Source organism: Jaculus jaculus, chromosome 4 (assembly GCF_020740685.1).
Source record: "Jaculus jaculus isolate mJacJac1 chromosome 4, mJacJac1.mat.Y.cur, whole genome shotgun sequence".
In the NCBI taxonomy this organism is placed as follows: Eukaryota; Metazoa; Chordata; class Mammalia; order Rodentia; family Dipodidae; genus Jaculus; species Jaculus jaculus.
Window position 1 is genome coordinate 152414284 of NC_059105.1, and position 27421 is coordinate 152441704.

Consider the following 27421-nt stretch of genomic DNA (forward strand, 5'->3'; position numbering starts at 1 on the left):
GAGGAAACTATTGTGACAAGACTCATGTCATTGTAAATCGGGCCCTGGAGGGAGAAGAAACACAGACATGGAACATTGAAATACTGTGAGAGCACCAGCAGCCTCTGCCCAGAACACAGGAGCCCACCTTCCTCACGGTCCCGGCGCGTGGAAAGCGAGCCGCCGTGCCCCCCCGTGGCACTGCCGAGCTGAGCAAACCTTGTCCGAAGTGCCAGGACTGCTGGTCGCTGACCATGAAAAGCTGAACATTCTCGCCGGTTATTTTATGTTCCTAGGAAGAAACTGTAATGATTTCTAAGAAAGGGTCAACTCCTGATGGACCCCAGTTGTGGTGGCCACGTATTCTGAAGTCTGTGTTTTCTCTCGTCAACACCAGACATGAATCCTACCCCTGGTGGCCCATTATCAGACACTGGTGATGCTGTCACCTGTGTTAGTTCATATCCTGCTAGATGCTTGTGAGCATGAGACACAGGGAAACACACTCCTATAGGCTGGCATACTTTTGCAAAAAGATAATTTTTTAGCATCACCTGAAAACATTTAATGAGCCGTTTTATTAAGCTGCTGTGTTAAATAAACCTTAAGTTTCTATAAGGAAGCTTTTATAACTGAAACACCCTACAAGTATTTATGCTCTTTAACTGGACCCCAGGGAGGGAACTCAGCTTCATGAGGCAAAAGCTACTATTAGCAAGTGTTTTTTATGGTGGCCATTCTCTGCTCATGGTTTTTTAAACCCAGAAAGTATAAAGAACCTTAAGAACCTGCCTTGCATTCCCGTGTTCTTCACAAAGACGCCTCTTGACGACGGGGCTCCTGGCGGCCGCCGTCCTGGTACTGAGACCACACCCCAGGCCTTGCCTGATTTGCCCCCAGTGCTTACAAAGACTAAGTCACTTGAATATGGGGCACCGCAGGCATTCAAGCTTTAATGTACTCATCTCAAGTAGAAGTGCAGCTGATCACTGTGCCCAGTGACAGATTAACTGTTAAACAACGTCGGGTAGCAAACCGTCTGACCTGGGCTCTAGTCATGACTGCCTGTGGTGGCACAAGTCACAGGCACGTTGTCCCCCACCCACCCCCGGGATGGGCCTAAAATCGAGACAACTGTTACTCTATTTTTATACAAATTTAAGAATTTCAAGCGATATTTTAAAAAATATCAACCTCTATGCACTTTAGAATGTAAAATAACAGTGAATAGTTTCAATTTAAAGACCCACTATTTTGAGTATTTTTTAATCGACTCAAGTCTTCCCATGTAAATACTGGATGTCTTCTTCAATCTCAGGCTCTGCCCTCATCATCCTAAGTAGCATCCAGAAACACTCTCCTGTCTACACGCACTGTGTGCCTCTCATGGGTGTGGCAGTATTTAATGAAACTTACATTAAAGGTATAACTTTGTTTTAACAGAGGGGGTATGTATACTCTGAGATATGTGTATTTTCACTGTAAAAACATCAACTTTATTCAAAATTAATTTTTAATTGTTAAAAAATATTTTTAGAGTCAAGGAGGTTCCTTAAAAGAAGTTTCTTCCAAAGAACCAAGACACACCCAGGTTAATGACATTTAATTCTTCCTGATGTACTGGAGTTGTGCCTTTTCTACCACACTGGATTAAATAAACTTCCAAAAGTATGGTTTTGTCACATGCTCTAGGATACCTAGTAATTTACTGTTTTTTCTTCCACGTGTCCATGAGTTCAGGTAAGTTCTGTCTTCTGTTTGCCTCATCTGTGTAACCATTTCCCAGACCCAGCGTACTAACTGGCAGTAGCGTGAGTTGCCCACGCCTTCAATATTCCCTTTGAAAACCCATGTGCATCTAAAGTCAGAGTTCTTTGCCTCTGAAGAGGCACTAGAGTACTTGGAGTAGGCATTCTGTCCAGAGGGATAACACCAGGCTCTCCTTCTCCGCATCTGTGGTCAGTTTCAGGTCTTTGACAGAAATAGCTGAACTATTCCAGATTTGCTTCAAGGCTTCCACGTGTGATAAAGGGAAGCGAAGCCCATGAGTCTGGAAAAGAATGAAGTATTTAGTCCAAAACAAAAGTCAATTAGGTAGCATCTTAATGCAAATTTCCCTATCTCCACTATGTCATTTTTGTTAGCCTTCCTATGAAACTTATTTCAAATAAGTTCCTTAAACTGTAATCAGATGACTCAGAAAAGTTATCAGTACCCCTTTGAAAGCTTAGACTTAATGAGCCTTCTACCCTCAGTAGTAGGTGACATTTGTCATTTGAAATGCTTGACATTTAGTATATTTTCCCATAAGGTCACAGCCTCTGCTTTAAAGCTGGTATGTGTATCACAAAATTGTCTGATTTAATCATCCCCACACAAGCACCCTATCAATCATGTGAAATGGTGAATTCACACTGTAGCCATAAGAAGTACTTGACCTATAAATCAAAAACAATTTTTCCCAGACATAACCCAAGTTGCAGGAAGAACATACTTCGGTTTCCTCCTCTTTCCCCATCATGTGTGTCTCTCTTCTGTTCTGAAGAGAATGATAAATGTAAACCATCTTCTCCTGAGCTTCATCCTTTAAAGAAAATGTTAAGCATCAACAACAAAATATTGAGGGCTTTATATCAAGAGGTCAGCACCAAGGACAATCTTGAAGCCGTAAGTGTGTGCAAGAAATTTACTCAATACTGTAAGGAATCCTTTGGGCGTAGAGTAATGTGAACATGATTAGTCACCACAGATTGCACCTGTGTGTAGTCACCAGCACTCACGCGAAGTTATTTTAAAACAGAAGCTAACACATTCAGGAGCTTGATTTATATACCAACAGTTTCTTTGCACCCTATCTGCACTCTCAACGTGACATTCCTAGGCATAAACTAACAACTAATGGAGTGATCAACTGTTAAGAAACACCAGCTCTATTATAACTTGCAGCAGTCTTGAGACCTCCAGATGATGGCTACTCCATCCCCATCCAGTTATGGGGCAGCTTATTATTTCTTCCACAGTGTGCATCTCTTTGTGTATCTGGCTTTATGTGGGTACTGGGAAATCAGACTGGGGTCATTAGGCTTTATAGACAAGCTCCTTAACCTCTGAGCCATCTCTCCAGCCTCAAGTGTGCATTTTGGAGGTTTTACTTCTGCCAGGCTGGGCCCTGATGGCTGCTACCATGGTAAGATGGACATGTAAGTGCATCTCTTCAATCCTTCATGGGACAACTCCAACAAGAGCTGATTAGGAGGAACCAGGTAAAGCCTCAGCGTGTGTGAAATAGCTCTTAGTATTGATCAGGCTCTCAAAGACTGTAAGCGCAGAGAATATGATCCAAGACAAGTTATATGAAGCCCAGAAATGTATATAATTTTCAGTTTATTGAATCATTGGGCTAGGTGGCCAGATTATAAAATGTAGCTTTTACTTGTCTTCCATGATCTACAATAATTCTAGAACAGATCTGTGCAGTATAGAGGATCTGAGCAACTGAGGAAGGGAAACTTTCAAACAAGGTCTTCATTCGTCCAAGTAGGAGGAATATGGCCTGCAACAGCCATACGGATGGTATGGGGGAAGAAAGAGGCACGGTGAGCATGCCTTCAAACACCTAAGAGGAAAATCTGGCACTGAAATAGTGAGATTTAGGCACTGTTTCACTGGAGTAACAAGTTAAACTGTGGACATGGATTCCTATGGGCTCAGATCAAGAGTCCTTCAGACAACCTGACTCAGTATGGAAAGAGTATGAGTGGAGGTCTCCTCCCTTCAGATACTCACAGACTGATCCTGATCTGGCCCCACCGTGAGGATGATATGGTCCTTAAACTTCAGGCTCACTATGCTATCCAGCCTTGGTAACTTTCCACCTAGAAAAACCCAAACAGAATGCCAGCCATCAAAAACAAACAAACAAAAAAGGAAACCAATAAATTAAAAAATATTAAAAATGGGCTGGGGAGATGGCTCAGCAGTTAAGGTGTTTGCCTACAAAGCAAAATACCCGGGTTTGACTCCCCAGGACCCAAGTCAGCCAGTTGCACAAGGTGGTGCATGTGTCTGGAGCTTATTTGCGGTGGCTGGAGGTCCTGGGGTGTCCATTCTACTTGCTTCTTTCTTTCTCTCAATCTCTCTCAAATAAATCAATAAAATAGTTTTAAGAAAAGGCAATTTTCTTAGCTAACTCTTTTACCAACAATCTGCAGGGACAGCCAGACCTGGGGTGTCCTCCGTCAAGTACTCACCCCAGCATAATGATAAGTAAAACACAGCCTGCATTCCCCGGGATCCCATGGTGAAGCACACATGCAATTAGGTAAACCACAATGCCAAGTAAGTTAAAAGAACTAGGTGTGTGGCTCAGTGGGTGACTGCTTGTACAGCATGCACAAAATCCCAAAATCAGCTCCCAGCAACACATCTTCAGTAGGTGTAAATACCATCAAATCACAATAAGGGCTATCTTCTGCATAGAACATGCTTTCAGTTTCTACGTTCTGTAAGGCCCGTGCATGTGGACTAGAGGGACAGACCTCAAATTGCACCCCTCCACCCTCTGCAGTAAGCTTGAGCCCACACCCTGTAAATCCTTCCTAGTGCCCTTTCACTGAGATGCTCCATGGTTCTCAGGCAGTCTTCCCTGTTGCAACAAGTCCATAAATACAACTTGAGTTCAGGAGTATGTTCTTGGTGGCCTTCGTAAAAGACACGAATATTACCTATCTGGAAGTGCCTTATGTCACTCCAGGCCTACCATAGTCACATATAATTTAGAAGCCCCTGGGCACTTCTGTGCTTTGCCTGTTGATGATAACATTTTTACAAGGTTTAATTACAATAATATTCAATTATTTAAAATATTTTCAAAATTCATGTCTTTAAAACTTTATGAAGATGGTGAATAAAAGTACTCATAAACACATACATCTCTCATCCAATAGCAGTTTTCTTATTACCTATCAAACTGGGCTACAAGTTATTTACAATGACTTGTGAGGAACCAGAAAATACTAAGTGTAGCATGTCTCATTTAACCATAGGGGAAGATTCATGTCCACATTACAACTAAATGCATCATCCCTTCTGTCTGCTCAAAGAGGATCCTAGCCATCACAGCTTAAACATTCACCATGACCCCCGGCCTCCTAGAAGGCAAGAGCAAGCTGATTCCACCTGGTGTCAATAGCTCTGATCCATCTCCCACGTGGTAAGGGGGCAGTCTGTGCAAAACAAAATCCTTCTTCATGTCCGATGACAAAAGTTCCTTGGTGCCCTCCAACCTGTCTGCAAGACTCCTCAGAAAGCCACTCAATCTTCTTCTTGCAGCAGTTGGAGTTTCCACCTGCTGGAAACAGAAGTCAACCCTGAGTGGGTAGTGGCAGGATTGACTGCCCAGGTCCTTCTCCACTGTAGGATGCTGAGCTCACGACCTACCACTACAGCCAAACACCCACTGCTGAATCAGTCATGACATTCCACAGGGTAGAGGGGCCAACTAGGACCTTGGGAACAAGAGCTTATTACTTTCTTGTAACCACTGCTCACTTCATCTGCCTATTGTTTGCTGCACTTTCCAGGATTTTGCCTACAAATGGATGCAGTGTAGGCTTGGCCTTTGAAAGCAAGTCAGTGTCCTGAGGTGACAACGCTAAATAATGAAAGCAACCTTTTTCTCTACTCACCCCTAGTTCACCTCTCCAAAGCTAGCCAAACAGTACTACTGTTCCAAAATGCAGGAAGTATCAGGAAAGCTAGGAAGCATCATGCCAAGGCCGAGGTCTCCACAGTGGGCCTCTCCTATAACCAGAAACCCAATATACAGCTCTGGCCACATCTTCAGCCAGTATTCCCACCGTCTTACTGAAGGTGAAATAGGAGAAAGCTAGCTTCTTAGGCAGTCTCAGTGAGGTAAACAGGCCCAGTGAGAACTGATGACACCTTGCCGTAGCAGGAATGAAACTCATGTCTGATTGTATGCAGTGGGCCCTGCTGTCCACAATCTAACAGGCTAGGTGGCCTTAACCACCCAGGTGGGATGGCTCTGCAGACTGCCCCTTCAAATCTACAAACCAGTTTGGTCTTCCCCTTTACATACCTGACTGTAATGAAAGAATCCACTTTCAATCGACTATGAAGGCTGTTCCCAGCCACCCTTCTCTGTGCTCCTCTCACCTTGCCCTGTGCTTCTCGGGCACTTGCGAGTCTGGCGTCTCCTCCCCACCCCACCAGGCTGGGTAGGAGAGGGGGAAGCGCACAGTACCGTTTCTTGGTCTGAGTTTTTCTGCTTGCCTCTGCTGTATACCTTGGGGTAATGTCTCACTTTAATTACATGTGTGATTTTCCTCTCATCTCTGAATCTACCACATGCATATTTCCCCTACACTCTGCATCCATCACATGGGTGCTTCCTCTAACTCAGGGCCTGCCACCTGTGTGATTTCTCTAAACTTGGAATAACCATGGGTGTAACTCTCTTTAATACATTTCTCACTGCCTGCCACCCTCTCCTATTCTCAAACCATCACCACCTGTGACTTGCTTCCACGGAGAAGTTTTACATGGACGCTGAGCCTTCCACACGTGATTCCTGTAAACCCCTCTGCACAGGTCTTACCTTCCATGTGTTTATGGTTCTGCCCCAGCCATTTCTCTTAATGACCCTCCCAGACTAGGCTGTTTTCCAAATGCGTGCATGTTTCCTACTTTTTACATACTTATGACTCTGCTCTAGCCTTCTCCCTAGATCTCAATTTCCCTTAAATAAACCCCACAATTTGTGATTCCTCCCTAAGTAAAGTTAATAATTCATAATTTATCCTTCTTGAGTCTATTTTTATCATATTTTTGTTAAAAATGGGGCAGGACCCAAACTTTGGGGACCCCCCTCCTGAATTCAAAAGTCCTGCATCATTACTACTATAAAAACATAAGGAAAGTGGTCTGTACAGCACCCATGGTTCTCTGGATCTCCCCATGTGAGGGCGGTATGCCATTCCTTCTGCAAATCCTACAGCACAGCACAGCACACAGGTTTGGCGCCTCTGGGAAGAATCCCAGGTCCCTCAGAGGCTGGGCTTTGGCTGTCGCCTCATTCCCACCTGGCTATGTTGCTTACCAGGAGCAGCTGCAGGGGTATTCCAGACCTCAAGGCCATGTCTTCCTTTGCAGTGTCAAACACAAGCCCCGGCATGGAGTCCAAAAGGAAATCTCCCCATGAGCTAGAGCAGGCGCCCAGAAAGAGAAAACAACCAAGACAGTTAATGAATGAAAGATACATGCAAACACCAATTACTAATAAAGACGAAAGCTACAAATTGGGCTCTAAGCTGCCTTTTCCCAAGCATTCACTAGGAAAGTTAAAGGTGGGAAGCTCGGCCTCACTAGAGATTTCTCTTAAAGACACCAGAAAATTAAGTAGATATTATAAAGTAGAAACATCAAAGGGCCACACTAAAAACAGGCATTTATGAGGATAGCTTGGTGGAAGATTTTAAAACTTGGTAAAAGGACCTACAAAATAAATCTTGCACTGAATCCAACAAATACATTTAGGGCAACAGCAGTATCTTTACACTATGTAGTTATTTGAGCAGTTAAAGGTCACATTTTACCACTTAATGAAAGGGAAACTGTTCCTCAGTAAAATATCTACCAACATCAGCCACTTTAGACAAAACTGATTTCTAGCAATGGTTTTAATGGGGTAGAAGTACAAACCAGTGGCCAAAATAACATCCAGAGGTGTCATATTCAATTAACTTTGCTTCTTCTGGGGCAATGAGAATTAGTTCTCTTAAGCCACATGCCAGTTTAAGAAAGAAACATGTGTTGTGGGATTGTTCTCTTTAAATACTTCTTAGCTGGTTTAAGTTTTTCCTGTGTCACCGGCAGATTTAAAATTGCTAGCTGTGTGTGAAATGGAAATTCACAGTAAGACTTCCGCTTCTCACTCCACAAGGAAAATTAACAGTTCCCTGCTTCCCTCCTGGAAAAGTGGAAGAGGAGGACACAAGGCTACTTAAGACACACTTGTCCCAAGACACCCACTGCCTTGCAGTGTCACTGATTAGTGACTTAATGCCACACTCCACCCTGCCCTGAAGATCACACACAGACCTCTGGGCAGCAGCAGTACTTGCCCAATTTGCTAGAAGTTATTGGATAGATCCTGGGACTTTTCCTTTCTTTTCTTTTTTTTTGGTTTTCCAGTGTAGGGTTTCACTCTGGCCCAGGCTGACCTGGAATTCACTATGTAGTCTCAGGGTGGCCTCGAACTTACAGCGATCCTCCTACCTCTGCCTCCCGAGTGCTGGGATTCAAGCCGTGAGCCACCATGCCCGGCTGATCCTGGGACTTTTCAAAAATCAAAATCAAAATACCTCTTGAGCAAATGAACCTAATACAGTCCCCACAGCAGGCTCCAAAACAGTCCAATACCACCTCCTTAGGAGGAAATATGAAGAGGACCAGAATCTCCACACGACCACAGACAGCTGAGGGAGTCCAGGCTCAGAGCACAGGAGCATCTCGGGGCCTAACAACTTCCAGATGACATTCTTGTATTCCAGCTCCAGCATCGCTTACACAGGCCAGCGTCTAGACTAAATTTACCAGCCAAAGGACACACGTAGCCCAGGCCAACCACCTGTGACACGGAAAGCTCCTCTCTCGCCTCAGCTAACTGGAAGAGAGTTGGATGGGACCCAGCCTGCCAAATCTCTACTCTAGAACTTGGAAGTAAAGAAGGAGGCAGGCACTTGACAGCAGTTACATACATTTTAAAGTGACAGAGAAGTAACTGATGAAAAAGAAGCTAAGGAAGAAAGGGGAAGAAACAAAAGACAATGATAAGGAAACTAGATGGTGAGAGTAACAGAAGTGAGTGAGAAGCAGAGAGAACACTGAGTGACATCAGTGCTGGGACACCAGAAGATGCACAGACATTCACAGCCTGGGCCAGCCTCTCTGTGGCCTGGCCTGTGACTCATTCCCACACTATCCTGCTCTTCCTGACTGGCCTCGAAGACCTACAGGTCTGCACTCTTCAAGGAACCTGATTAGCCAGTGTGACAAGGCGTTTTGTCTATGAGGATGCACAGTCAAGCTTGGGCCTTTAGCTATGGGCAAGCATGGCACTAGCCTCAGACCAGGCTCCAGCCAGTTCCCCAGGAAGTCTCCTGAAGATAGGGGTGAGCTACCCACTGAGCGGCATGATGAGGAAGCAGAGGTATGCGTACTAACTCGTTTCCCGAGTTATGGCTTTGAAGGTAGGAGGCAGAAACTTGCTGTCCCCTAGGCTGCAGCATCTTCTACCCAGACCTCTGACCCACCGCTACGAATCAGCCTTGAAGACTCACTCAACTTTGGCATCATTTCTAAGCCTCTCCCACTTAGCTGAAGACATTCCTAAGCTCCAAGATCCCTCTGCAACCCTTCCACAGAACTTACCTCCCGGCTTCACAACTACGTGGCCCCTGCTGCCCCCCCTCCTAGGCGTCAGATCGCCTAAAACTCCAGCTCTCTCCCAGCCCAGGCAACATGTAAAGCTGGCATTTCTAGGAGTTGTTCTAGTATATAAACTGAATAAACTAATGAATGGCTACAGTGGACCAGCAAGGTTATTACTCTGTGGACATACAGAATGCTAACCCCCCATTCATGACATAATTTTATGCCATAATGTCACATGTGCTTTTAGTTGCTACTATTCCAAACTCTTTTCTGATGTTTTTCAAGGACTATAAAAACCCTAAGAGAAAGAAGGTGTATAAGTGGTTGGAGTTTCTTTTAGTGATATGAAAATATTAAGTGCCAACAAATTGTATACTTAAAAATGCTAAAAATGGCATATTTTGCCTATTTGTGCTATATGTATATAGTGTGTGTGTGTGTGTGTATATAAAACCACCCTAAGAATAATTGTGTGCATGTAGGTATCTGTGTGCTTGAGTCTGAGAGACAGAGAGGGAGAAAAGAGAAACCCGGCCTAGGGAACACCTCTCAGTATTTTACATAGACACCCACGGCATTCTCAGGAGGACATCCTGACAGGCCGGTCACACGTGGGACATATCAAAAGGCGATGAAGTCAGCAAGAGAGGCAGAAAGGTATGAAGCAGGCGACAACTCTCTGTAGCTCAGAGTTGTCCTAAGATGCTAGGACGGAAACAAAGGTTGTACCTGTTCTGGTAGGTGCTGATGGTCACATGAGTAGAATGGGCCAGCCCCGGAGGAGTGACCGCCTGGTGAATGGTCCCTCGGGGGAAGTACAACAAATCCCCTGGCTAAAAGAAGACAAGGGAGAGGGGAGTTACGCAGTATACTTGGTACACTAGACAGTCCTCTTTGCTGCAGGGAGATAGACAGGTTTGGAGTTTCCGCTCTCCATTTTAGAAAGCACTGGTTTAGGGAGTAGTCTGTGCTGGAATTATATGTCTATGAGCCTGTCATTGTGAACCACAATCCAGCACTCATCATGTTCACTCTCAAAGTGACATCAGATACATCTGAAACCACCCTACAGGATGCTAAGATCCAGGAAAGTGACACCCCATTCCTAGGAAGGTGGCTCCCTCCCTCTTGGTTAAGGGCAGGAATTTCACTCACATGGATGATTATAGCACACACAAGGGCTGGTGACTAGTGAAACTTACTTACCTGCTCCAAGCCTTAGATCCTCCATCACTAAAATGGGGTCATAGCCCCCAAATCCATAGCATCATTCAGAGACCTGAGGACATGCTGTTTCCAAACTCGCAGACACATGGGGGTTTGGCTGTACCACTATCCGTCCTCCCTACCAGTCCCCAGCCCACGAGAATTGCTTCAGCCCCTCTGGGAAGGATCTGTACTTTACCACTTACACTTGCTGGAGCCGAATCTAGCTAAGCATGAGCACATGTACAGGTTCAAAGAAAATCACAGAAATGAGAAATTATACAACTACTCTCTGAGACTAAAACCCAGACATAATTAAAGATAAACCATTTTCTTAGATAGATCAGCCACCTGTACTCTATTGCTTCTCTCTCCCCCAAACCAACAGACAGAAATATTCTCCTCAAGCTGCTCCTACCCCAAGACACCTCCAAGTCCACCCGGACCCAAACATACTGCACAGAAACTGCCTAAGGAGACAAGGGGTCTTGAGAGCTGCTCCCTTCTCCCTGCAAGTGTGAGAAGTGGTTTATATCAGGCTGGACATAACTGGTACGAGAGGAGGTTCAGATCGGGCTGGGCATAACTGGTACGAGAGGAGGTTCAGATCGGGCTGGACATAACTGGTACGAGAGGAGGTTCAGATCGGGCTGGACATAACTGGTACGAGAGGAGGTTCAGATCGGGCTGGACATAACTGGTACGAGAGGAGGTTCAGATCGGGCTGGACATAACTGGTACGAGAGGAGGTTCAGATCGGGCTGGACATAACTGGTACGAGAGGAGGTTCAGATCGGGCTGGATATAACTGGTACGAGAGGAGGTTCAGATCGGGCTGGACATAACTGTACGAGAGGAGGTTCAGATCGGGCTGGACATAACTGGTACGAGAGGAGGTTCAGATCGGGCTGGACATAACTGGTACGAGAGGAGGTTCAGATCGGGCTGGACGTAACTAGTACGAGAGGAGGTTCAGATCGGGCTGGACATAACTGGTACGAGAGGAGGTTCAGATCGGGCTGGATATAACTAGTATGAGAGGAGTTTCAGATCAGGCTGGATATAACTAGTACAAGAGGAGGTTCAGATCGGGCTGGACGTAACTAGTACAAGAGGAGGTTCCGATCAGGCTGGATATAACTGGTATGAGAGGAGGTTTAGATCACGCTGGACATAACTAGAAGCCCTGGAGAAGGAACTTGAGAATTTCTTCAATCAAGAGGCAGTGTTTTTTTCTTATAATCTTGCTTGCTTGTTTCTTTGCTCTGAGAAACACTTGAACAGCAGCTCTTCGTGTAAATAAATGCTTTGCTACTATTGGTCACCTTTACCGTATGCTCCTGTGAGGTCCTCAAAAATCCTCCACACCCTGGCACCACTGGAGGTGACAAAGAAGCAGATTTCTCCAAGAAAGAGAGGAATTCTACCAACATCAATTAGAGCTATGCCTCCAGAACCACTGTATTTTAATAATGAATACAAGGTCAGGCTTGGGGGTGCATGCCCTTAATCCTAGCACTTGGGAGGCAGTATAGGAGGATCACTGTGAATTCAAGGCCAACTTGAGATTAATAGTGAATTCCAGGTCAGCTTGGTCTAAAGTATGACCCTACCTCAAAAACAACAACAAAAATCACTACACTATTACCATCTGACAGAGACATCTCATCCAGAGAATTTTATTATGGAGGAAGCATCCAAATAGAATATTTGAATCCTTAGAGACTGCAAGTAAATATTATGATTTCCTTGTAATTAGGATGAAAGAGACTTAGATAAGTTGCCCAAGTGCATGCAGCTAAGTTCAAGTCCAGCTTCTGCACCCTGAGGACCATACTGGACACAGGATTACATAGGCTGGCGAATTCAAAGAAAGGTAAGAAGAGTTTTGGCCTTTTCACCACAAGCGCCATGCCCCTGCCCCATGCACAGACTATTTCACATATTGGGCATTTACACAAGAGTTAAACTGGCCCTAGGGGTGTAACATCTGCTGATGTCTGGATAAGTGTATATACTATGCTTATCAAACTTCCCAGTAAGCACTTCTCTTAATATTTATACCCTTATATTAATGCTGCTCTCACTTTGGGTAGAGAATCTCTTTGCAGATGGCAGTGACTTTGGGATGACTCAGAAGGTATCATAGTGCTGGAAAAGAAGTGACTGGAGTACTGAGTAACATCTCAACCACACCTTCCAAGGCTCAGGGTCTAATGCGGAAGAGGTGGTGGAAAGAGTGTAAGAGCCAAAGGAAGGGTAGGACTCCTTACAACATGCTCCCTCCAGACATAAAATGGCCTGGATATCCATGACCTCATAGTGCCTGACACTACCTACACAAGACCATCATGAGAGGAGGAAAAGACCATGACATCAAAATAAAAGTGAGACTCATTGAGATGGGGAGAGAATATGATGGAGAATGGAATTTCAAAGGGCAAAGTGGGGGGGGGGGGAAGGGAGGGTATTACCATGGGATACTTTTTATAATCATGAAAAATGTTAATAAAAATTGAGAAAAAAAAAAGAGTTAAACTGGAGAGGCTCACTGATTAATATGGGCCCCAAGGTCTCAGTGGCAACAGACTAGACTCTACCAGTTCATGTGAGCACAGCCATAGGTAATGCACTAGAAACGGATGTGGTGTGTCCCAGTCAACTCTTATTCCAAAAGAAGGTGGCATGACAGATGTTTGGTCAATGGCCTACAGTTGGATGACTGCTGATCAAAAACACATAAAACTGTTATCATTTATTCATGCTTGCTATAATAAGCACCTCTCCCACAAAAGGAAATGACCCTTCTTGTTGTGGCAGGGGATATTACAATTAAGAGATGAGGGCCAGAGGTTAAGGCACTTGCCTGCGAAGACTATTCTCCAGGTCCCACGTAAACCAGACATACAAGGTAGTGCATGCACCTGGATTTTGTCTGCAATGGCTAAAATCCCTGGCACACCCATTCTCTCTCTCTCCCTCTCTTTGTGTGCCTAATAAATAAATAAATAAACTTTAAAAAGTTTTTTAAAAAATTTAAGAGAGAAAAGGCACAATAAAAAAATTAGATTCGAGGGCTGGAAAGATGGCTCATCAGTTAAAGCACTTGCCTGCAAAGCCTAACAAAGCTGGTTTGATTAAGGTGGCACATATATTTGGAGTCTGTTTGCAATGGCTGGAGGCCCTGGTAAGCCCATTCTCTCTATCTGTTCCCCTCAAATAAATAAATAACATATTTTAAAAAATTAGACATGAATGACACATTCAAAATGCAATCCATACTAATACAACAGCTAACACAAGTAGTTCTAGGGCTATATATTTTATTCTAAGATTTGGAATGGTTTGAATTAATCATTGTTTTACTGCCTATAAAGAAAACTAATGTTTTCTAAGAAAGGGTGTAAAGTGTCATTGTGAAACTGTTGCTATCCCTTTAAAACCTTTTTCTCAAGAATCACTCCTGCTGAAGCCTGGCTCGGTTCCCTTCCAGGCTAACTGCTCAGACAGATTCTCTCTACAGCAAGATGCCAAGGATCAAAGGTGGCTCCCGGGAGGAGGACTCACAGTCCTGTTCATCTAGCCACTCTATGCAGGGGAAGGGAACAGACTAGAGAGATAACCTGCTGTATAATCAAGAAGAAAACTGATCACACTGGAATTTTTACAACCAAACAATGAAGGGATTGTGGGCTGAGCTCAGACTAAGCAACTTTGAATCCCAAGCTGAATGCTGACTGAGATATGGAGAAACTGGCCCAGGCCTAAGCTTGCACTTTCACTCTAGAGAGGCACATGTTACTGAATCAGTCCATATCTGCTGAGCTGGATCACACATGGAGAAGGTTATTTTGGAAGATGAGTGTGATCTTTCCTTACTTCACCTCTCCAGGACTCCTTCAGAAGCCACCCTGCCCTGAGCCCCACGGATATGACCCCGTAGAGACCTTTACACAAACTCAAGACCTGGTTATGAACTTGTTAAAGCAACAGAAATCACAGCTCAGGAGGGCTGCCACACAGCCATCTCATACCTTCAACGTGAAGTCATGGGTTGGCATACCAATCCGGGACTCAGGTTCCACGCTGTACTCACGTGCCAGGGCCACCGTGGGTGGGTAGAGGCGCCAGTGCTTCTCTCCCTCCAGTTGCAGGATGAAAACCTGGAGAAAAGCACAGACAGCTTCCTGATGGTCCACAGGCAAGAACACCCAGAAGGTGGGCTTAGGGGAATCAGGTTTCAAATCAAAAATGAGAATGAAAGATTAGGAATGCCTGTCGCTCATACACGAGCAGTCACTATGGGATTTAGTACTTAAATTAAAGGTAATTATGATTTGTGATATGGATACTTATTTTTGTCACTTTGTTAGGGCACTATTTCCCAGTATAGCACTCTTTCTCTCTTATCAGCTGCAGTGCTGAAAGCCTCTATCTGATAGGAAACCTGATATACATGAATGACTAATAGCTTAAATGTTAAATGGGCCTTAGCAGATGGGCTGGAGAGATGGCTCAGCAGTTACAGTGCTTGCCTGCAAAGCCTACAGACCTGGGTTTGACTCCCTGGTACCCACGTAAAGCCAAGTAATGCACACATCTGGAGCACATCTGCAGTGGCAGGATGTCGTGGGGCACCCATTCTCTCTGTCTGCCTCTCTCTCTTTCTCATAAATAAATAAAAAACTTTTAAAAAGGATCTTAGAAGATAGAAAAATTCTAGTTTTTTATTAGTATCATTCATTCAGACAAAGGCTTTTTTTTTTTTTTGGGCAGGGGGGGTGTTTCAAGGTAGGGTCTCACTGTAGCCCAGGATGATTTGGAATTCACTATGTAGTCTCAGGCTGGCCTTAAATGCACACTGATCCTCCTACCTCTGCCTCCCAGGTGCGGGGATTAAAGAAGTGCGCCACCACGCCTGGCACAAAGGCATTTTAATATTCAATTTAGAGTATTTTTTAAAAATTGGGAAGTGTGGTTATATCCAATTGTTCTCAGAGGGATAAAAAAGGACTTTAAAAAAACCAACTAGTATCTCTGTGCTCACACCTTGTGTTAATACAAAAATAAAACCATGAAATACCTAAGCCAATGAGCTAACTTTTTTTGGAAAACTCCAGAGACTGAAATCAACACTTGTCAAGGTGCCAGGGCTTAAGTGAAACCATGACCCTCATTCAAGCTGACCCAAGATTTTTGCAAATGGAAAAAGAAAATACATATATTTGGAAACTTTTGAAAAAAGACAAAGTGCTTGCAGATGTAAGCATTAGTTGTGATCACACTGTATTTCACTTTGTGAAATTAAACACAAAGCCAATTGTTTTTCTGTAGATTAAGCTAAAGAAAATCTGTTTCTAAAGACTCCATTTATCCTAGCAAGACTGGAAACAATCCCCCCATCACTTGGAGAAGGAGCAGGAAGTGAGTGTGGAAGGATTTACTTTGGCCCAACACTTGGATGAGGTCAAGCTCTAGGGAGAGTATACAGAAGGAGCAGGCGCAGAGCTGGCCTCAGAGCCTCCCAGGTTAATATGGAGTCAGCCCTGACGTCTAGGAAGCTTGGCTCTCCTTTAAGCAGCATGCTCTTCCCACCCTGGGCAATCTGCTTCCCCTCTTACCTCGACATCATCATAGTGGGGAGGCAGGCCCTGAGCTCCTCCAGGAGTCATGTACACATTCGAGCCAACCAAGGAGCCAAAGTAACATTCCAGCTTCTCCTGGATCCGCCAGAGCTCATCCTTGAAACAAGAGAAGCACAAAGATATGGGAAGGAGAATGAAAACTAAGAGCAGATTAAGGTTGCTATTCACTTAGAAAGTCTTTGTCGCACAATTATTTCAGACCAGACAACTGACAGTGAAATATTCCTCAAGAATCTTACTGAGTTTTTCACTTCATCAATTAGCTCCTCACTGTTCTATTTTCTGAGATAAGACAGGACTGCTGAACAAATAACTTTTCAGGAAAAAAAAGAAAGAAGGACGGACGAACGGACAGACGGACAAGACCAGTTGTGTTTTTAAGTAAATTTGAGGATTTGGCAGCACGTGAGGGAGGAGATTTACACTGGGAACTGCCCAACAACAGAAGCAGAAAGAATGTCCAAACTGCGGATCCTGTATGAAGCTGGGCCTCATGTATCTCAGGATGGCCATGAATGTGACCCCATGCATTTGTAGAGACATAGTCACATTGCGGGGTCAAAGGGCTAGACGGCCCAGAAAGCAAAGGCAGCAGAAAGACCATGTAGGAGAAAGCACACCAGAGGTATCAGAACAGGACTGAATGAGGGTCCCTTCACACGCGACGACACCAAGGAGGCAGGCATGCCTGTGAGAGAGGGTGGCATCTCTCCAGCCAATGGAAGAGGGAGCTGGCAATTGGCTCTGTAGACAAGAGCACACCCCATGTGATGGACATGGGCTTCACACAAGTGAATTTTATACTCTTTGCAACAGTCCTTTCTCAGTTTGCATGTGAAGAATCCCCAAAGTGGAGCACCAGAAGACCCAACTACCAAGTGGAGCCAGGAGTCACCACACAGCTGGGCTCAAGTCCAAACCATCAAGAAAACTTAAGAAAAGGCAACTCACATGAAATGCACACTGAAAAGACCAAAGTGCAGAGCATACAAATTTGCAGTACCTGGCACACAGAAGCCATTGGAATATAGTGAAATATTTGCTGAGTAAACCAATGGGCCCAGCATGAGTCAGTTCTACCGCAGAGCTGAAAGGGAGCCACAGTAGCAAAAACAACAAGTGGGGAAAAGCCTGGGTGAGCATGCAAAAAGCTCCAGGAAACACCTTTACGAAAACCACTGAATTTCCTTACTTATAAGATTTTACTCAGGGGCTTTTCTTAACACAGAAAAAAAAAAAAAAAAGACATTTCATAGCTCAGAAGAGTTAATGAGCTCCCAAAAAGCCTAATTTAGTTTGGGGAGAGGCCAACAGAACTAGCTCTGTGATCATCTGCATATTTGGAAAACGGCACCACCAGAAAACCAGGGTTCGCTCTTTCTCACTCTTTTAATGTCCTGCAGGTCTTTTAGCAACATCTGGGAGACTTTATGGTTCCCAACACAAGCACTGATTCTGACGGGAAGGGTGAAAAAAAAAGAGCATCATATGCTAACAAATGAAAATGTCCCTGTTTTTCTTGAGGTTTACCCAAAACACTACCAATTCTGAAGTTTCCCTACTTCTCTTGGGCTTCGGGCTTCTGCACCTGCCAACTGTGGCCTCCTAACAACAGATATGAAGTCAAGCCACACTGGTCCAAGTTACAAGCTCCAGGACTGTGGTTTCTTATTTATAAAGCAAAGCAAATAGCATTTTCAGGCCAACACTCTAGAGAACAGCACAAAACCATTTACTTCCAATTCTACTTTGACCTCAAAGCAGAATGCAAGCATTACTAATTCACCGACATTGGCTCAAATAAGTAAGGCTGCTGAAATCTCTTCTTTGCCACAGGACACCCAAGTGTCCTGGATGTAGGAAATTTACTGAAGAGTCATAAATCCTTACCCAACCACCTCAGAGTAGCTCTGGGAAAGTCACATCTGTAAGCCTTAGCTTACAGATAAAATAGAAGCCACTAAGGCTGACCCATTTTAAAAATCATTTGGCAGGGTTAAAATTCACATGTGAAAGTATTTGGAAAACTCCAGTGGGCCTTGTAAAATATAATCACCCCCACTTTTGACATATAGATGACCCAATACTGGTGAGCAAAAGTTCATTAGATGGCCTGGTTACTTTACTCATTCCAGACTGTCTAGACTATAGCTGCATATGTAAGAAACAAAAGTTATCTGACTGACCTAATGTCCTCTCTACCTCACCATGATGAACTGCCCCTAGGCTTTTCTATTTGGATGTTTACAGACCTACTGCTGCATAAATACACGTAACGCTAACCCTCCTCATAACACTTAACTTGGAACTACTGAGCTTCCAATGTGAGAGTGTGCGCTTGTATGGTTTACAGGCCTCTCGGGAACTAGTGGTGAAAAGAAAGAAAGCACAGCCAAGTTTGGCTTATCCTTTCTCTAAAATAAACACAGCCAAAGAGCAGAGTAAAAGAAGTATGTCTTGGCCACTGAGAATCCTGGAGGAGAGATGAGCTTAGTGGGCGTAGTAGACAAGCAGACAGACGTCCTGAGGGAGGTATGGAGATGAGTCCACAGCACAGAAATGACAGCCACAGAAAACACCACACACACATGTTAACTAGTAATGGCTGGTTTATGACCAAACTACATATAATCACTTCACTACATGCATTTCGGTTTATAGTTCTATGGTTTCTAAAAACTATTCCTGGGTTGGAGGGATGGCTTAGCAGTTAAGGTGCTTGCCTGCGAAGCCCAAGAACTCATGTTTGGGTCTCCATGTCCCACATAGCCAGATGCACAGTGACACAAGCACGCAATGTCGCACATGCACACAAGGGGGCGCACGTGTCTGGAGATCATCCACAGTAGGCTGAAGGTCCCAGCATGCCCATTCGCTCTCCTCTCTCTCAAAAAACAAAACAAAATTTAAAAAGCACTCTTAAAAGCCCTATTTCTGGGCTGGAGAGATGGCTTAGCAGTTAAGCGCTTGCCTGTGAAGCCTAAGGACCCCGGTTCGAGGCTCAGTTCCCCAGGTCCCACGTTAGCCAATGCACAAGGGGGCGCACGCGTCTGGAGTTCGTTTGCAGAGGCTGGAGGCCCTGGCGCGCCCATTCTCTCCCTCTCCCTCTATCTGTCTTTCTCTGTGTGTCTGTCGCTCTCAAATAAATAAATAAATAAATAAATTTAATAAAAAAAAAGCCCTATTTCTGGGCAGGAGAGATGGCTCAGTGGTTAAGGCACTTGCCTGCAGGGCCTAATAACCTAGGTTCTGTTCCCCAGTACCCACATAAAGTTGGGCACACAAAGAGTTCATGCCTCTGGAGTTCATTTGTAGTGGCTAGAGGCCCTGGCGTGCCCATCCTCTCTCTTCCTCTCCTTCCCTCCCTCCCCTTCTCTTTGCAAATTAATTAATAAAATTACAAAGAAACCTATTTCTTCTCAGGTAAAGAGCCAACGATCATCTTAGAGGAAAGCATTTATGTGTAGCATCCACATTTTATTACTTCAAAGCACAGCATGGTGTGAGAAGAGATTTAGGTAACACTTGGGGTACTTCAACTTCTGAATGCTTGAGGTAGAGTAACTGGAATCAGCTAATCCCCAGGAACCCAGAATACTCAGACTTCGGCCCCATCGTTGGACAAGCCAGGGAAGGGCATTCGCAACATGGGTGTAATGGGATCCAACAGCCCTGGGGCTAGATCATGAGAGACAGTGGTAACTAATGGCAGAGCCCCAAAAGCCAACAACACATCCAGAGCCACTCTCCGCAAACCCCACAGGCCCCTGCTTTCCTTCTCCCTCTGCCATTTTGATTCGTCATGAGTCATAGAAAGGAATTTCTGAAGGGAGATAAACTTTCATCTAAACTTGAAAACAGGTCCCCAATTATCTGGGAAATGTGTCAAGTTAAAGTACATTCATTCATCCGAAATCTGTATCTTATAACTACAGAAATGGAGCACAGATGAGGATAATTCTTTTCCAAATGTCAATCACTGACACTGAAGAAACTTAAAGTTTCTCAGTCTTTTAGACTGGCCAGTCAAACCTGCCCTCCATCTATGATGGTCTCCTCATGAGTATTTCTGAACTCCACTCCTCTATGTCATAAGCCCCACTTCTAAGAAGTGTGATGGATGTGTCTCTCTTGGACATAGGTCTGGTTAAAAACTTGTAATATTGCTGGGTGTGGTGGTGCACGCCTTTAATCCTAGCACTGCAGAGGCCGAGGTTGGAGGATCACTGTGAGTTCACAGGCAGCCTGAGACTACATAGTGAATTCCAGGTTATCTTGGGCTAGAGCAAGACCATACCTTGGAAAAAATGAACGAACAAACGAAACTTGTAATATTTATTGTTTGCAGTTCCATGATATCAAAGGTCTACCCTGAGTTGCTGGGAATTTAAAAAAACTTATCCCAAAGGTAACAGAATCTCCCAAGCTGCAATGGATTTAAAGACCAAATAAATGTACAACCCCTTTTCAAATCATTTCCACCACCCTACCATGTATTCAGCATGGTGCTGGGATGTGGCCCAATGTTAGCACTTTCATACGTATGTGGATTTGGCAATGGGCAAACCTGTTACCTTAAACCTCTGAGGCTGGTGAAACTGGATGGTTGCCCTTTTCTGATGGAAGTCTTTCCTCAGCTGCAGGAAGTGCACTCTGCCGACTCGATTTAACCCCTTCTTCTTCCCCAGGACGCACCGGCAGACGTTCACATCTCTCCCGTAGTACACGCCCTGGCTGCACAGACTCTTGAGATCTGTCAGTCTGAACAGGGACTGGTAGTAAGTGGTCAGTGCGGGGTCATCCCTCTGAATTAGGAGGGGCTTTTGTTCCCAGAATTCCTTGAAAAAAGTCTCTGTCTTGATGGGTGAGATTAAACTTGCAAAGAGACCACCAGGGCTGTCAAAATTTAAGGCAGAAAGCCCACCAGCTGCCTCCACCTTTGCCTGCTTACTGGCAACAGCCCCCTCTTCCTTCCCATTCTCCACAGGCTTTGCTTTCTTTGGCATCACTCGGTCTTCAAGACAAAGCAAGGAGGAAATACAAACCTGCAGAAGGAAGACAATGCACGCAGTTAGGCTAACAGGGAGGGCCGGAACTGGTGCTGGCGAATCACACACACCAGGCACGACCATGGTGCCTCTATGAGAACTCGTCAGTAGTCACGGCCACTTCCTCCAGGATATGACACCGCCTCAAGCCAAAGCTTTCTTCCAAGATATGATTCAGCCTTAAACACCATTGAGGTTGTACATTCATCTAAAGGAAAACATGTTTTCCTTGTGCATACAAGCACTAAGTCCAGGAATTCATTATTTATTGGGAGACACAATCATCTCAAATTAAACCACTCAACTGTCTCAGCAGTTCCTAGTCAAAGGGTTAGCCTCCGGCCACTGACACAGCCAAGCCAAACTCTTGAAAGCGGCTGCAATCACTATTAGGTCCTGAATTTAATTAGGTGTACTCTAAGTTACAAACATTAAATGGAGAACAACCAGCTCCAATTTTTTCCAGGTGCAGCTCAAAACAGCACATTTCCCTCCTTCCTTCAGGAGGAAGTCAGTGCGTCCTGGATCAATGGTGCCCCCTGGTGGCTAAAACGAGGCTCTGCTTGCTCCTAAACCTCCACTGACCACTTATAAACATGAGCTTATTATGAAAACTGCCACCTTATCAGAACCACTCTTTACTAATAAAATATATATATGTATGTATATGCTGAAAAATGATTAAAAAGCTATATGCCAAGTATTTAAAACGTTGCATAAAACAACATCATTAACCTCTTAACACAGCACTTCTCCAATGTGCACAAAAATCAACAGGGTGTGGGGCTGGAGAGATGGCTCAGCAGTTAAGGCACTTGCCTGCAAAGCCACCCCGGTACCCACGTAAAGCCAGATGCACAACAGTGTATGCATCTGAAGTTCGTCTGCAGCAGCAGGAGGCCCTGGCATGCCCATCCCCCCTTACAAATAAATAAAATAAAGATACCATTGGGCATGAGATTAGCTCACTAGATCCAAAGGTGAGCCCAGGCACACCTTTTTACCAAGTGTCCAGGTGTGACAATGCAGTTGGTCTGTGGGACACAGCTGGACAGCAGGAGAAGCAGTACCCCAACGAGCACTGCCTGGTCTCCCCCAGACTATGCTCATTCAGCAACTACTGTCACTTTTATTTGTGTTAGTTTTTTACTACTATATTTCTGAGATAACCATCTTTAAGAATTTACTCTGAAACCAAGAATTCAGAAGCCGTAGTGCAAGACTAGTTGGTTTTGTTACTTTGGGGCCTGTGGAGATTCCCAACATCACAGCTGCAATCATGTGACCCAAGTTAACTTCTTCCTGGCAGAGAAGCAGGGAGGAAAAGGGACCAGGGTCTCAATATCCCCTTCAAGGGAGGCCCCTCATGACCTCACTTCCTCTCACTAGGCTCAGTTCATAAAGATCCCACTACCTCCTAGTGGTGCCAGGGGCTGGCAACCAAGTCTTTAGCACAGGGGCATCTGGTGGATATTAGAGATCTAAACAGGACCCATGTACACCAGATGAACAAGGGGGCACACGCGTCTGGAGTTCATTTGCAGTGGCTGGAGGCCCTGGCGCATCCATTCTTTCTCTCTCTCCCAAAACAAAAAGCCACCACATTAAAACACATGTTTCATATACTCCCATACTCCCTATACACACAGCCAGTCAGTATTTTTTTTTTTTTCTTTTTGGTTTTTCAAGGTAGGGTCTCACTTTAGCTCAGGTTGAGCTGGAATTCTCTATGTAGTCTCAGGGCCAGTCAGTATTTTTATGCAGCACTTTTCGTGTGCTCAGATTTTAAGGGTGACCTGTCCAGAGAGGTCAGGTGAGATGTTTCCCTTGTAGCATCATGCTGGCACTCAAAATGGTTTGATTTTGAAGCACATCAAATTTCAGAGTTTTGGATGAGGAATACTCAAAACTGTACTTTATTTTTCATTTCTTTTTCTGAGATGTTATTGTTTTCATCAGATTCCTAACAAATTCCTGTCCCCAAAGAAGATTAAGAGCCAGCATGCTTATAAATATCAAATTTCCCCAAAGGCCAGTAACTTATTTGTGAATGTTATGACTTCCTATCATGTTGAGTTACCAGAATGTCACAAGAATGCTGCTTTTCCCTCGCATCGTGAAAAGAAATATTTTAACAGCACTGCCGACTAAACAGAGTAAGTGTTCTGGCCTGGGAAGTAAACAACCTAGAATGGCCTACAACAACTAAGTTTTAAAATAACTTTTAAAACGCAACCCAGATGTCAACTGAACAAATCAGTAAGTGAAATCAGGTCCCTGGTTCAGCATCTAAATTTCAAACTAACAAAAAGCACTGGACCCTGTTGGAAAACTAGCACACACGTCCAGAGAGAGGGTGAAGACAAGCCTGAAGAGGACTCAATGCAGTGTGCAGGGATGCGTGGTCCATGAGGCAAATTTTCCGAAAATGCTTCTGATAATCTTTTAATTCAAAAAGAGAAGCTTGAATTCTAGACCAAATAATCAAGGCTTTGATGAGACCACGCACTGTCAGTACCTTGGAATTCCAAAGTGATGGAGAAAGGTGGAAGGAGATAACAGCAGGTGGCAAACAGCAGAAGGAGCCCAAGGAACATTGGAAAGCACCGGCTACTCAACTATCAAGGTTCGCCCCCCAGCAACAGACCTCCTCCACCAAGGTTCCACCTCCCAAACTGCTACCAGCTGGGGATCAAGCATTCAGAAGCTATGAGTTTATGGGGGCACGTGATTCAAACCACTGGGCATTTAGATTTCAGGAGAGCGTCCATACCAATGACAGGAGTGGACCACTATGGCTGAACTGTACAAACCATATTGAATACTTAATTTTATTCTGAGGGTTGTAAATTTTGTTGTGTGCCAAGCACAGACTGCCCAGATGATCAGCTCTCCCCAAAACCCTGGTTAGCAAGTCTCTCATGAGCTTCCTTGGCTGGTAACTTTCACATCTACTGACACAACTGGTGATGAACAACCAAGTGTGAGTTCACAAGACCCCTGCAAACTTGCACTGGTGGGCTAACCTGGGATAATATCCCTCCCATCCATTGCTGAACCTGTGCATGGCCCAACAACATCTCTCACATTCCATTTTTAAAACTAGTTGTTAGGGCTGGGGAGATGGCTCTGTTGTTCAGGGCACCTACTTGCAAAGCCTCCCAACCTGGGTTCACTTCTTTGGGACCCACATAAAGCCAGATACACAAAGTGGCACATGGGTCTGGAGTTTGCAGTGGCAGGAGGCCCCGGCGTGCATGCGTTTTTTCTCTCTTTCAAACAAATATATATTATTTTAGAAATACCAGTAGTTGCTAGACTGATTTGTTATGTCTGTATCACTAGCAGCACCTTACAAGTGATTTTATCTTGAGCCACATGTCTCCGGTCCTTCACACTTGCTCAGTTTGAAATTTTAAGATGAGAGCAGCAGGAAAGATAAAGGCTTCTCTATGCACAACATACACAAGTGGACACACTTTCACCGGAAAGGGGGGCTCAAGTGCACAACATGCTTAAGCTAAAATAAAATCACTTAAAGAATTCTCCCACCTGCGATCACTAATAAAAGTAAATCCCATGGGTTGGAGAGATGGCTTAGCGGATAAGCACTTGCCTGTGAAGCCTAAGGACCCCGGTTTGAGGCTTGATTCCTCAGGACCCACGTTAGCCAGATGCACAAGGGGGCGCACGCGTCTGGAGTTCGTTTGCAATGGCTGGAGGCCCTGGCGCGCCCACTCTCCTCTCTCTCTCTCTGCCTCTTTCTCTGTCACTGTCAAAACAAAAAAAAATTTAAACAAAAAAAGTAAATCCCAGTACTGCATAGCAAATGCTGTTGTTAGAATATAAATTTCACTACTTTTATGCTGCCAAAAGTTACACCATCTATTGTTTCTCTGTGTTCATGTTGAAATGAGTTGAGCCTCAGTCAACTGGAAACTAACTTAGATGTTACTGGGCAAATGTGTTATTTTTCAGTCATACCACTCATTTTGGAAGACTGAAATTCTTTTAACAACTTTTGGAGACTAGTGTGGTGAAAAGAAGGCAATAACTTCTCTATTAAACCAACAAAATTACTATGATATACCACAATTTCAGATACAATAAAAAGTTATTTTAAAAAATCATTTCTTGAAATCCAAAAAATACAGTAAAGAAGAGAAGGCTTTGTCTAAAGAATGCTTGGGCAGCCTACATCAGTCTGCCTGTAAACTTTGCAGACCACCCAGATTAAGAAAAAAGAGAGGAAATATTCCTATAAAGATATGTGGTGGGAAGAAGCATTTGAAACAGCAATTGTTTTCAATATGATTTGACTAAAATCATTTAAAGGGAAATTAAGACAATAACACCACAACCAAATCCCAGATAATCCTCTGGTAAATGCTACAATAAACAGGGATGTCTAAAATAGAACCAACAAATTAAATCTTCATATTTTTAAAGTGCCTAACCATCTCCACAGTCAATTTTAACAGGTCTTAAGAGATTCTTTTTCTTATGACTTAAAAAAAAAAAAAAACACTATTTATTTATTTGAGAGAGAGGCCATGGACCCTCCAGGGCCTCCAGCCACTACAAATGAACTCCAGACGCATGCATCACCTTGTGCATTTGGCCTAAGCAGATACTGGGAAATCCAACGTGGGTCCTTAGGCTTCTCAGGCAAGTGCCTTAACCACTAAGCCATCTCCCCAGCCCAGAACAGTTTCTTGAAGGTGCAACTATGTGTACCTGGCTGACAATGACATGGGAAGTTCTGAAGCCTGAATTCTTCTCACATTTTTATCTTTTAGCTCTATACAAGTTTACGAAAAGTTCTCAGAGGCCTTCTTGCTGGCCCTTGCAGGGAACCCAGCACTGAGGAGGCCAGGCTGGAAACAGAGTAGCCCTCATTTCCCCTGACCCCGCAGATGCCTTCATGTGGCACTTCCCCGCCTCAGGAACTGTGGGGAAACAAATCTGTTCTTTTTCAACTGAAAACTGGGGGAAGGCAGTATGGTTTGCACAGGGAATTATTGTGATGGGACCTGGGGCTCGGCCATGCTTGGAACGGAAAGGCCTACAAACGTCAGTACCTTATAGCCGCAGAGGGAGGGAGGGGTCTCTCCACCTGAGCAGGGTGGTATCAGCAAAGCCTTAACACGCCGACTTCTGGACTCACACCAGACCTTTTGGTTTGCCATTTCCGATGAGGAAAGCAGAAATCACTATGACCAGAACCGGCTTTTCCCGGATAAACGTGCACCCACTTAACATAGAGGACACTAGCTGAATCCAGCACAGTTCAAAAGACAGCTGACAAAAAACTATGCACGGCTTGTAACGAAGTCACTCAGGCTGACCTGAAATATCTGCTTGCAGCAGAGGGAAATTTTAGTAATAGAGAGGTTCTAGTGTTTCCCTAACGCTGTGCCTGTGTACAGCTACGTTTAGGACTCGTATCTTCTTGTAGGCTGGCGCCCATGGAGCTGCAAAGGATGTGGCCCAAGAGCAAGGACCACGAAGGTGAGGCTGAAGAGATGGGATGGGCGCGGCGGTCAAGCGCTTACCTACAAAGCACAAGGTGGAGCATGCATCTGGGGTTCGTTTGCAGTGGCTAGAGGCCTTGGGGTGCTCATTCTCTCTCCCTCTTAACTAACTAACTAACTAAATAAATAAATAAAACTTTTAAAAAAATGAACCAGTGGAGTGCAGCTCCTGGCACCGGAAGTGCGGAACCAGCCGAGCCTCTGCCCTTTCCCAATGCACAGGTGAGGACAACCAGGTCCCATTCAGCCGCGGGTCCGCCGCACCCGATGTGCGGAAAAGCGAGGGTCCCGGGGTCCCGGGTCCGGAGGGGACGGCGCCCGGCCACCCGCCGCGCACGTGCGCGGTCCCGAGCCCGCGGCGTTCGCCACTCCGCGCGGGTCCTCGCCGCGCCCGGGCCCCGCAACTCCCCTGCCGCCCGATTTCGGGGTCCCTTCAGCTTTCCACACGGACCCGGGGACCCGCGATGCGCACCATGTCCCCTGCCCGCCTGCGCGCCCACGCGGACCGCCCCGCTCACCCCGCTCGGCTGCGCGCGCACGCGGACCGCCCCGC

At 44.9% G+C, this 27421-nt stretch overlaps 2 protein-coding genes across 5 annotated transcripts in view; one reads left to right on the forward strand and one right to left on the reverse strand.

The window, feature by feature from the left end:
* The window catches only part of Crybg3 (crystallin beta-gamma domain containing 3), a 124954-nt gene extending 123304 nt beyond the window's left edge, over positions 1-1650 (forward strand). Inside the window, exon 22 of the mRNA XM_045147411.1 lies at positions 1-1650. Coding sequence (XP_045003346.1) covers positions 1-89 — 89 coding nt within the window. The 3' untranslated portion in view covers positions 90-1650.
* On the reverse strand, positions 1567-27421 carry Riox2 (ribosomal oxygenase 2). 4 transcript variants are annotated; one of them, XM_045147414.1, is made up of 10 exons: positions 27387-27421; positions 20861-21331; positions 16263-16382; positions 14676-14804; positions 10165-10268; positions 7100-7202; positions 5158-5329; positions 3766-3854; positions 2474-2563; positions 1567-2029 (listed from the first exon to the last, which is right to left on the reverse strand). In XM_045147414.1, the coding sequence occupies exons 2-10, from the start codon at positions 21290-21292 to the stop codon at positions 1871-1873; spliced, it is 1398 nt and encodes a 465-aa protein (XP_045003349.1). In that variant the 5' UTR covers positions 21293-21331; positions 27387-27421; the 3' UTR covers positions 1567-1870. The 4 variants fall into 4 exon arrangements, with proteins under 4 accessions (XP_045003349.1, XP_004663368.2, XP_045003347.1 ...); XM_004663311.2 differs by lacking the exon at positions 27387-27421 and adding an exon at positions 26890-27173 and having other exon boundaries at positions 5158-5326; XM_045147412.1 differs by lacking the exon at positions 27387-27421 and adding an exon at positions 26890-27173.

Coding starts and splice junctions, on each gene's coding strand:
- Riox2 (XM_045147414.1), bottom strand. CDS start 21,292: ATGCCAAAGAAAGCAAAGCCTGTGGAGAATGGGAAGGAAGAGGGGGCT. Junction 10,269..14,675: donor CCCATGACTTCACGTTGAAG/GTATGAGATGGC, acceptor GTCTTCTTTTAG/CCAGGGGATTTGTTGTACTT. Junction 7,203..10,164: donor ATCAGCACCTACCAGAACAG/GTACAACCTTTG, acceptor CGCCTGCTCTAG/CTCATGGGGAGATTTCCTTT.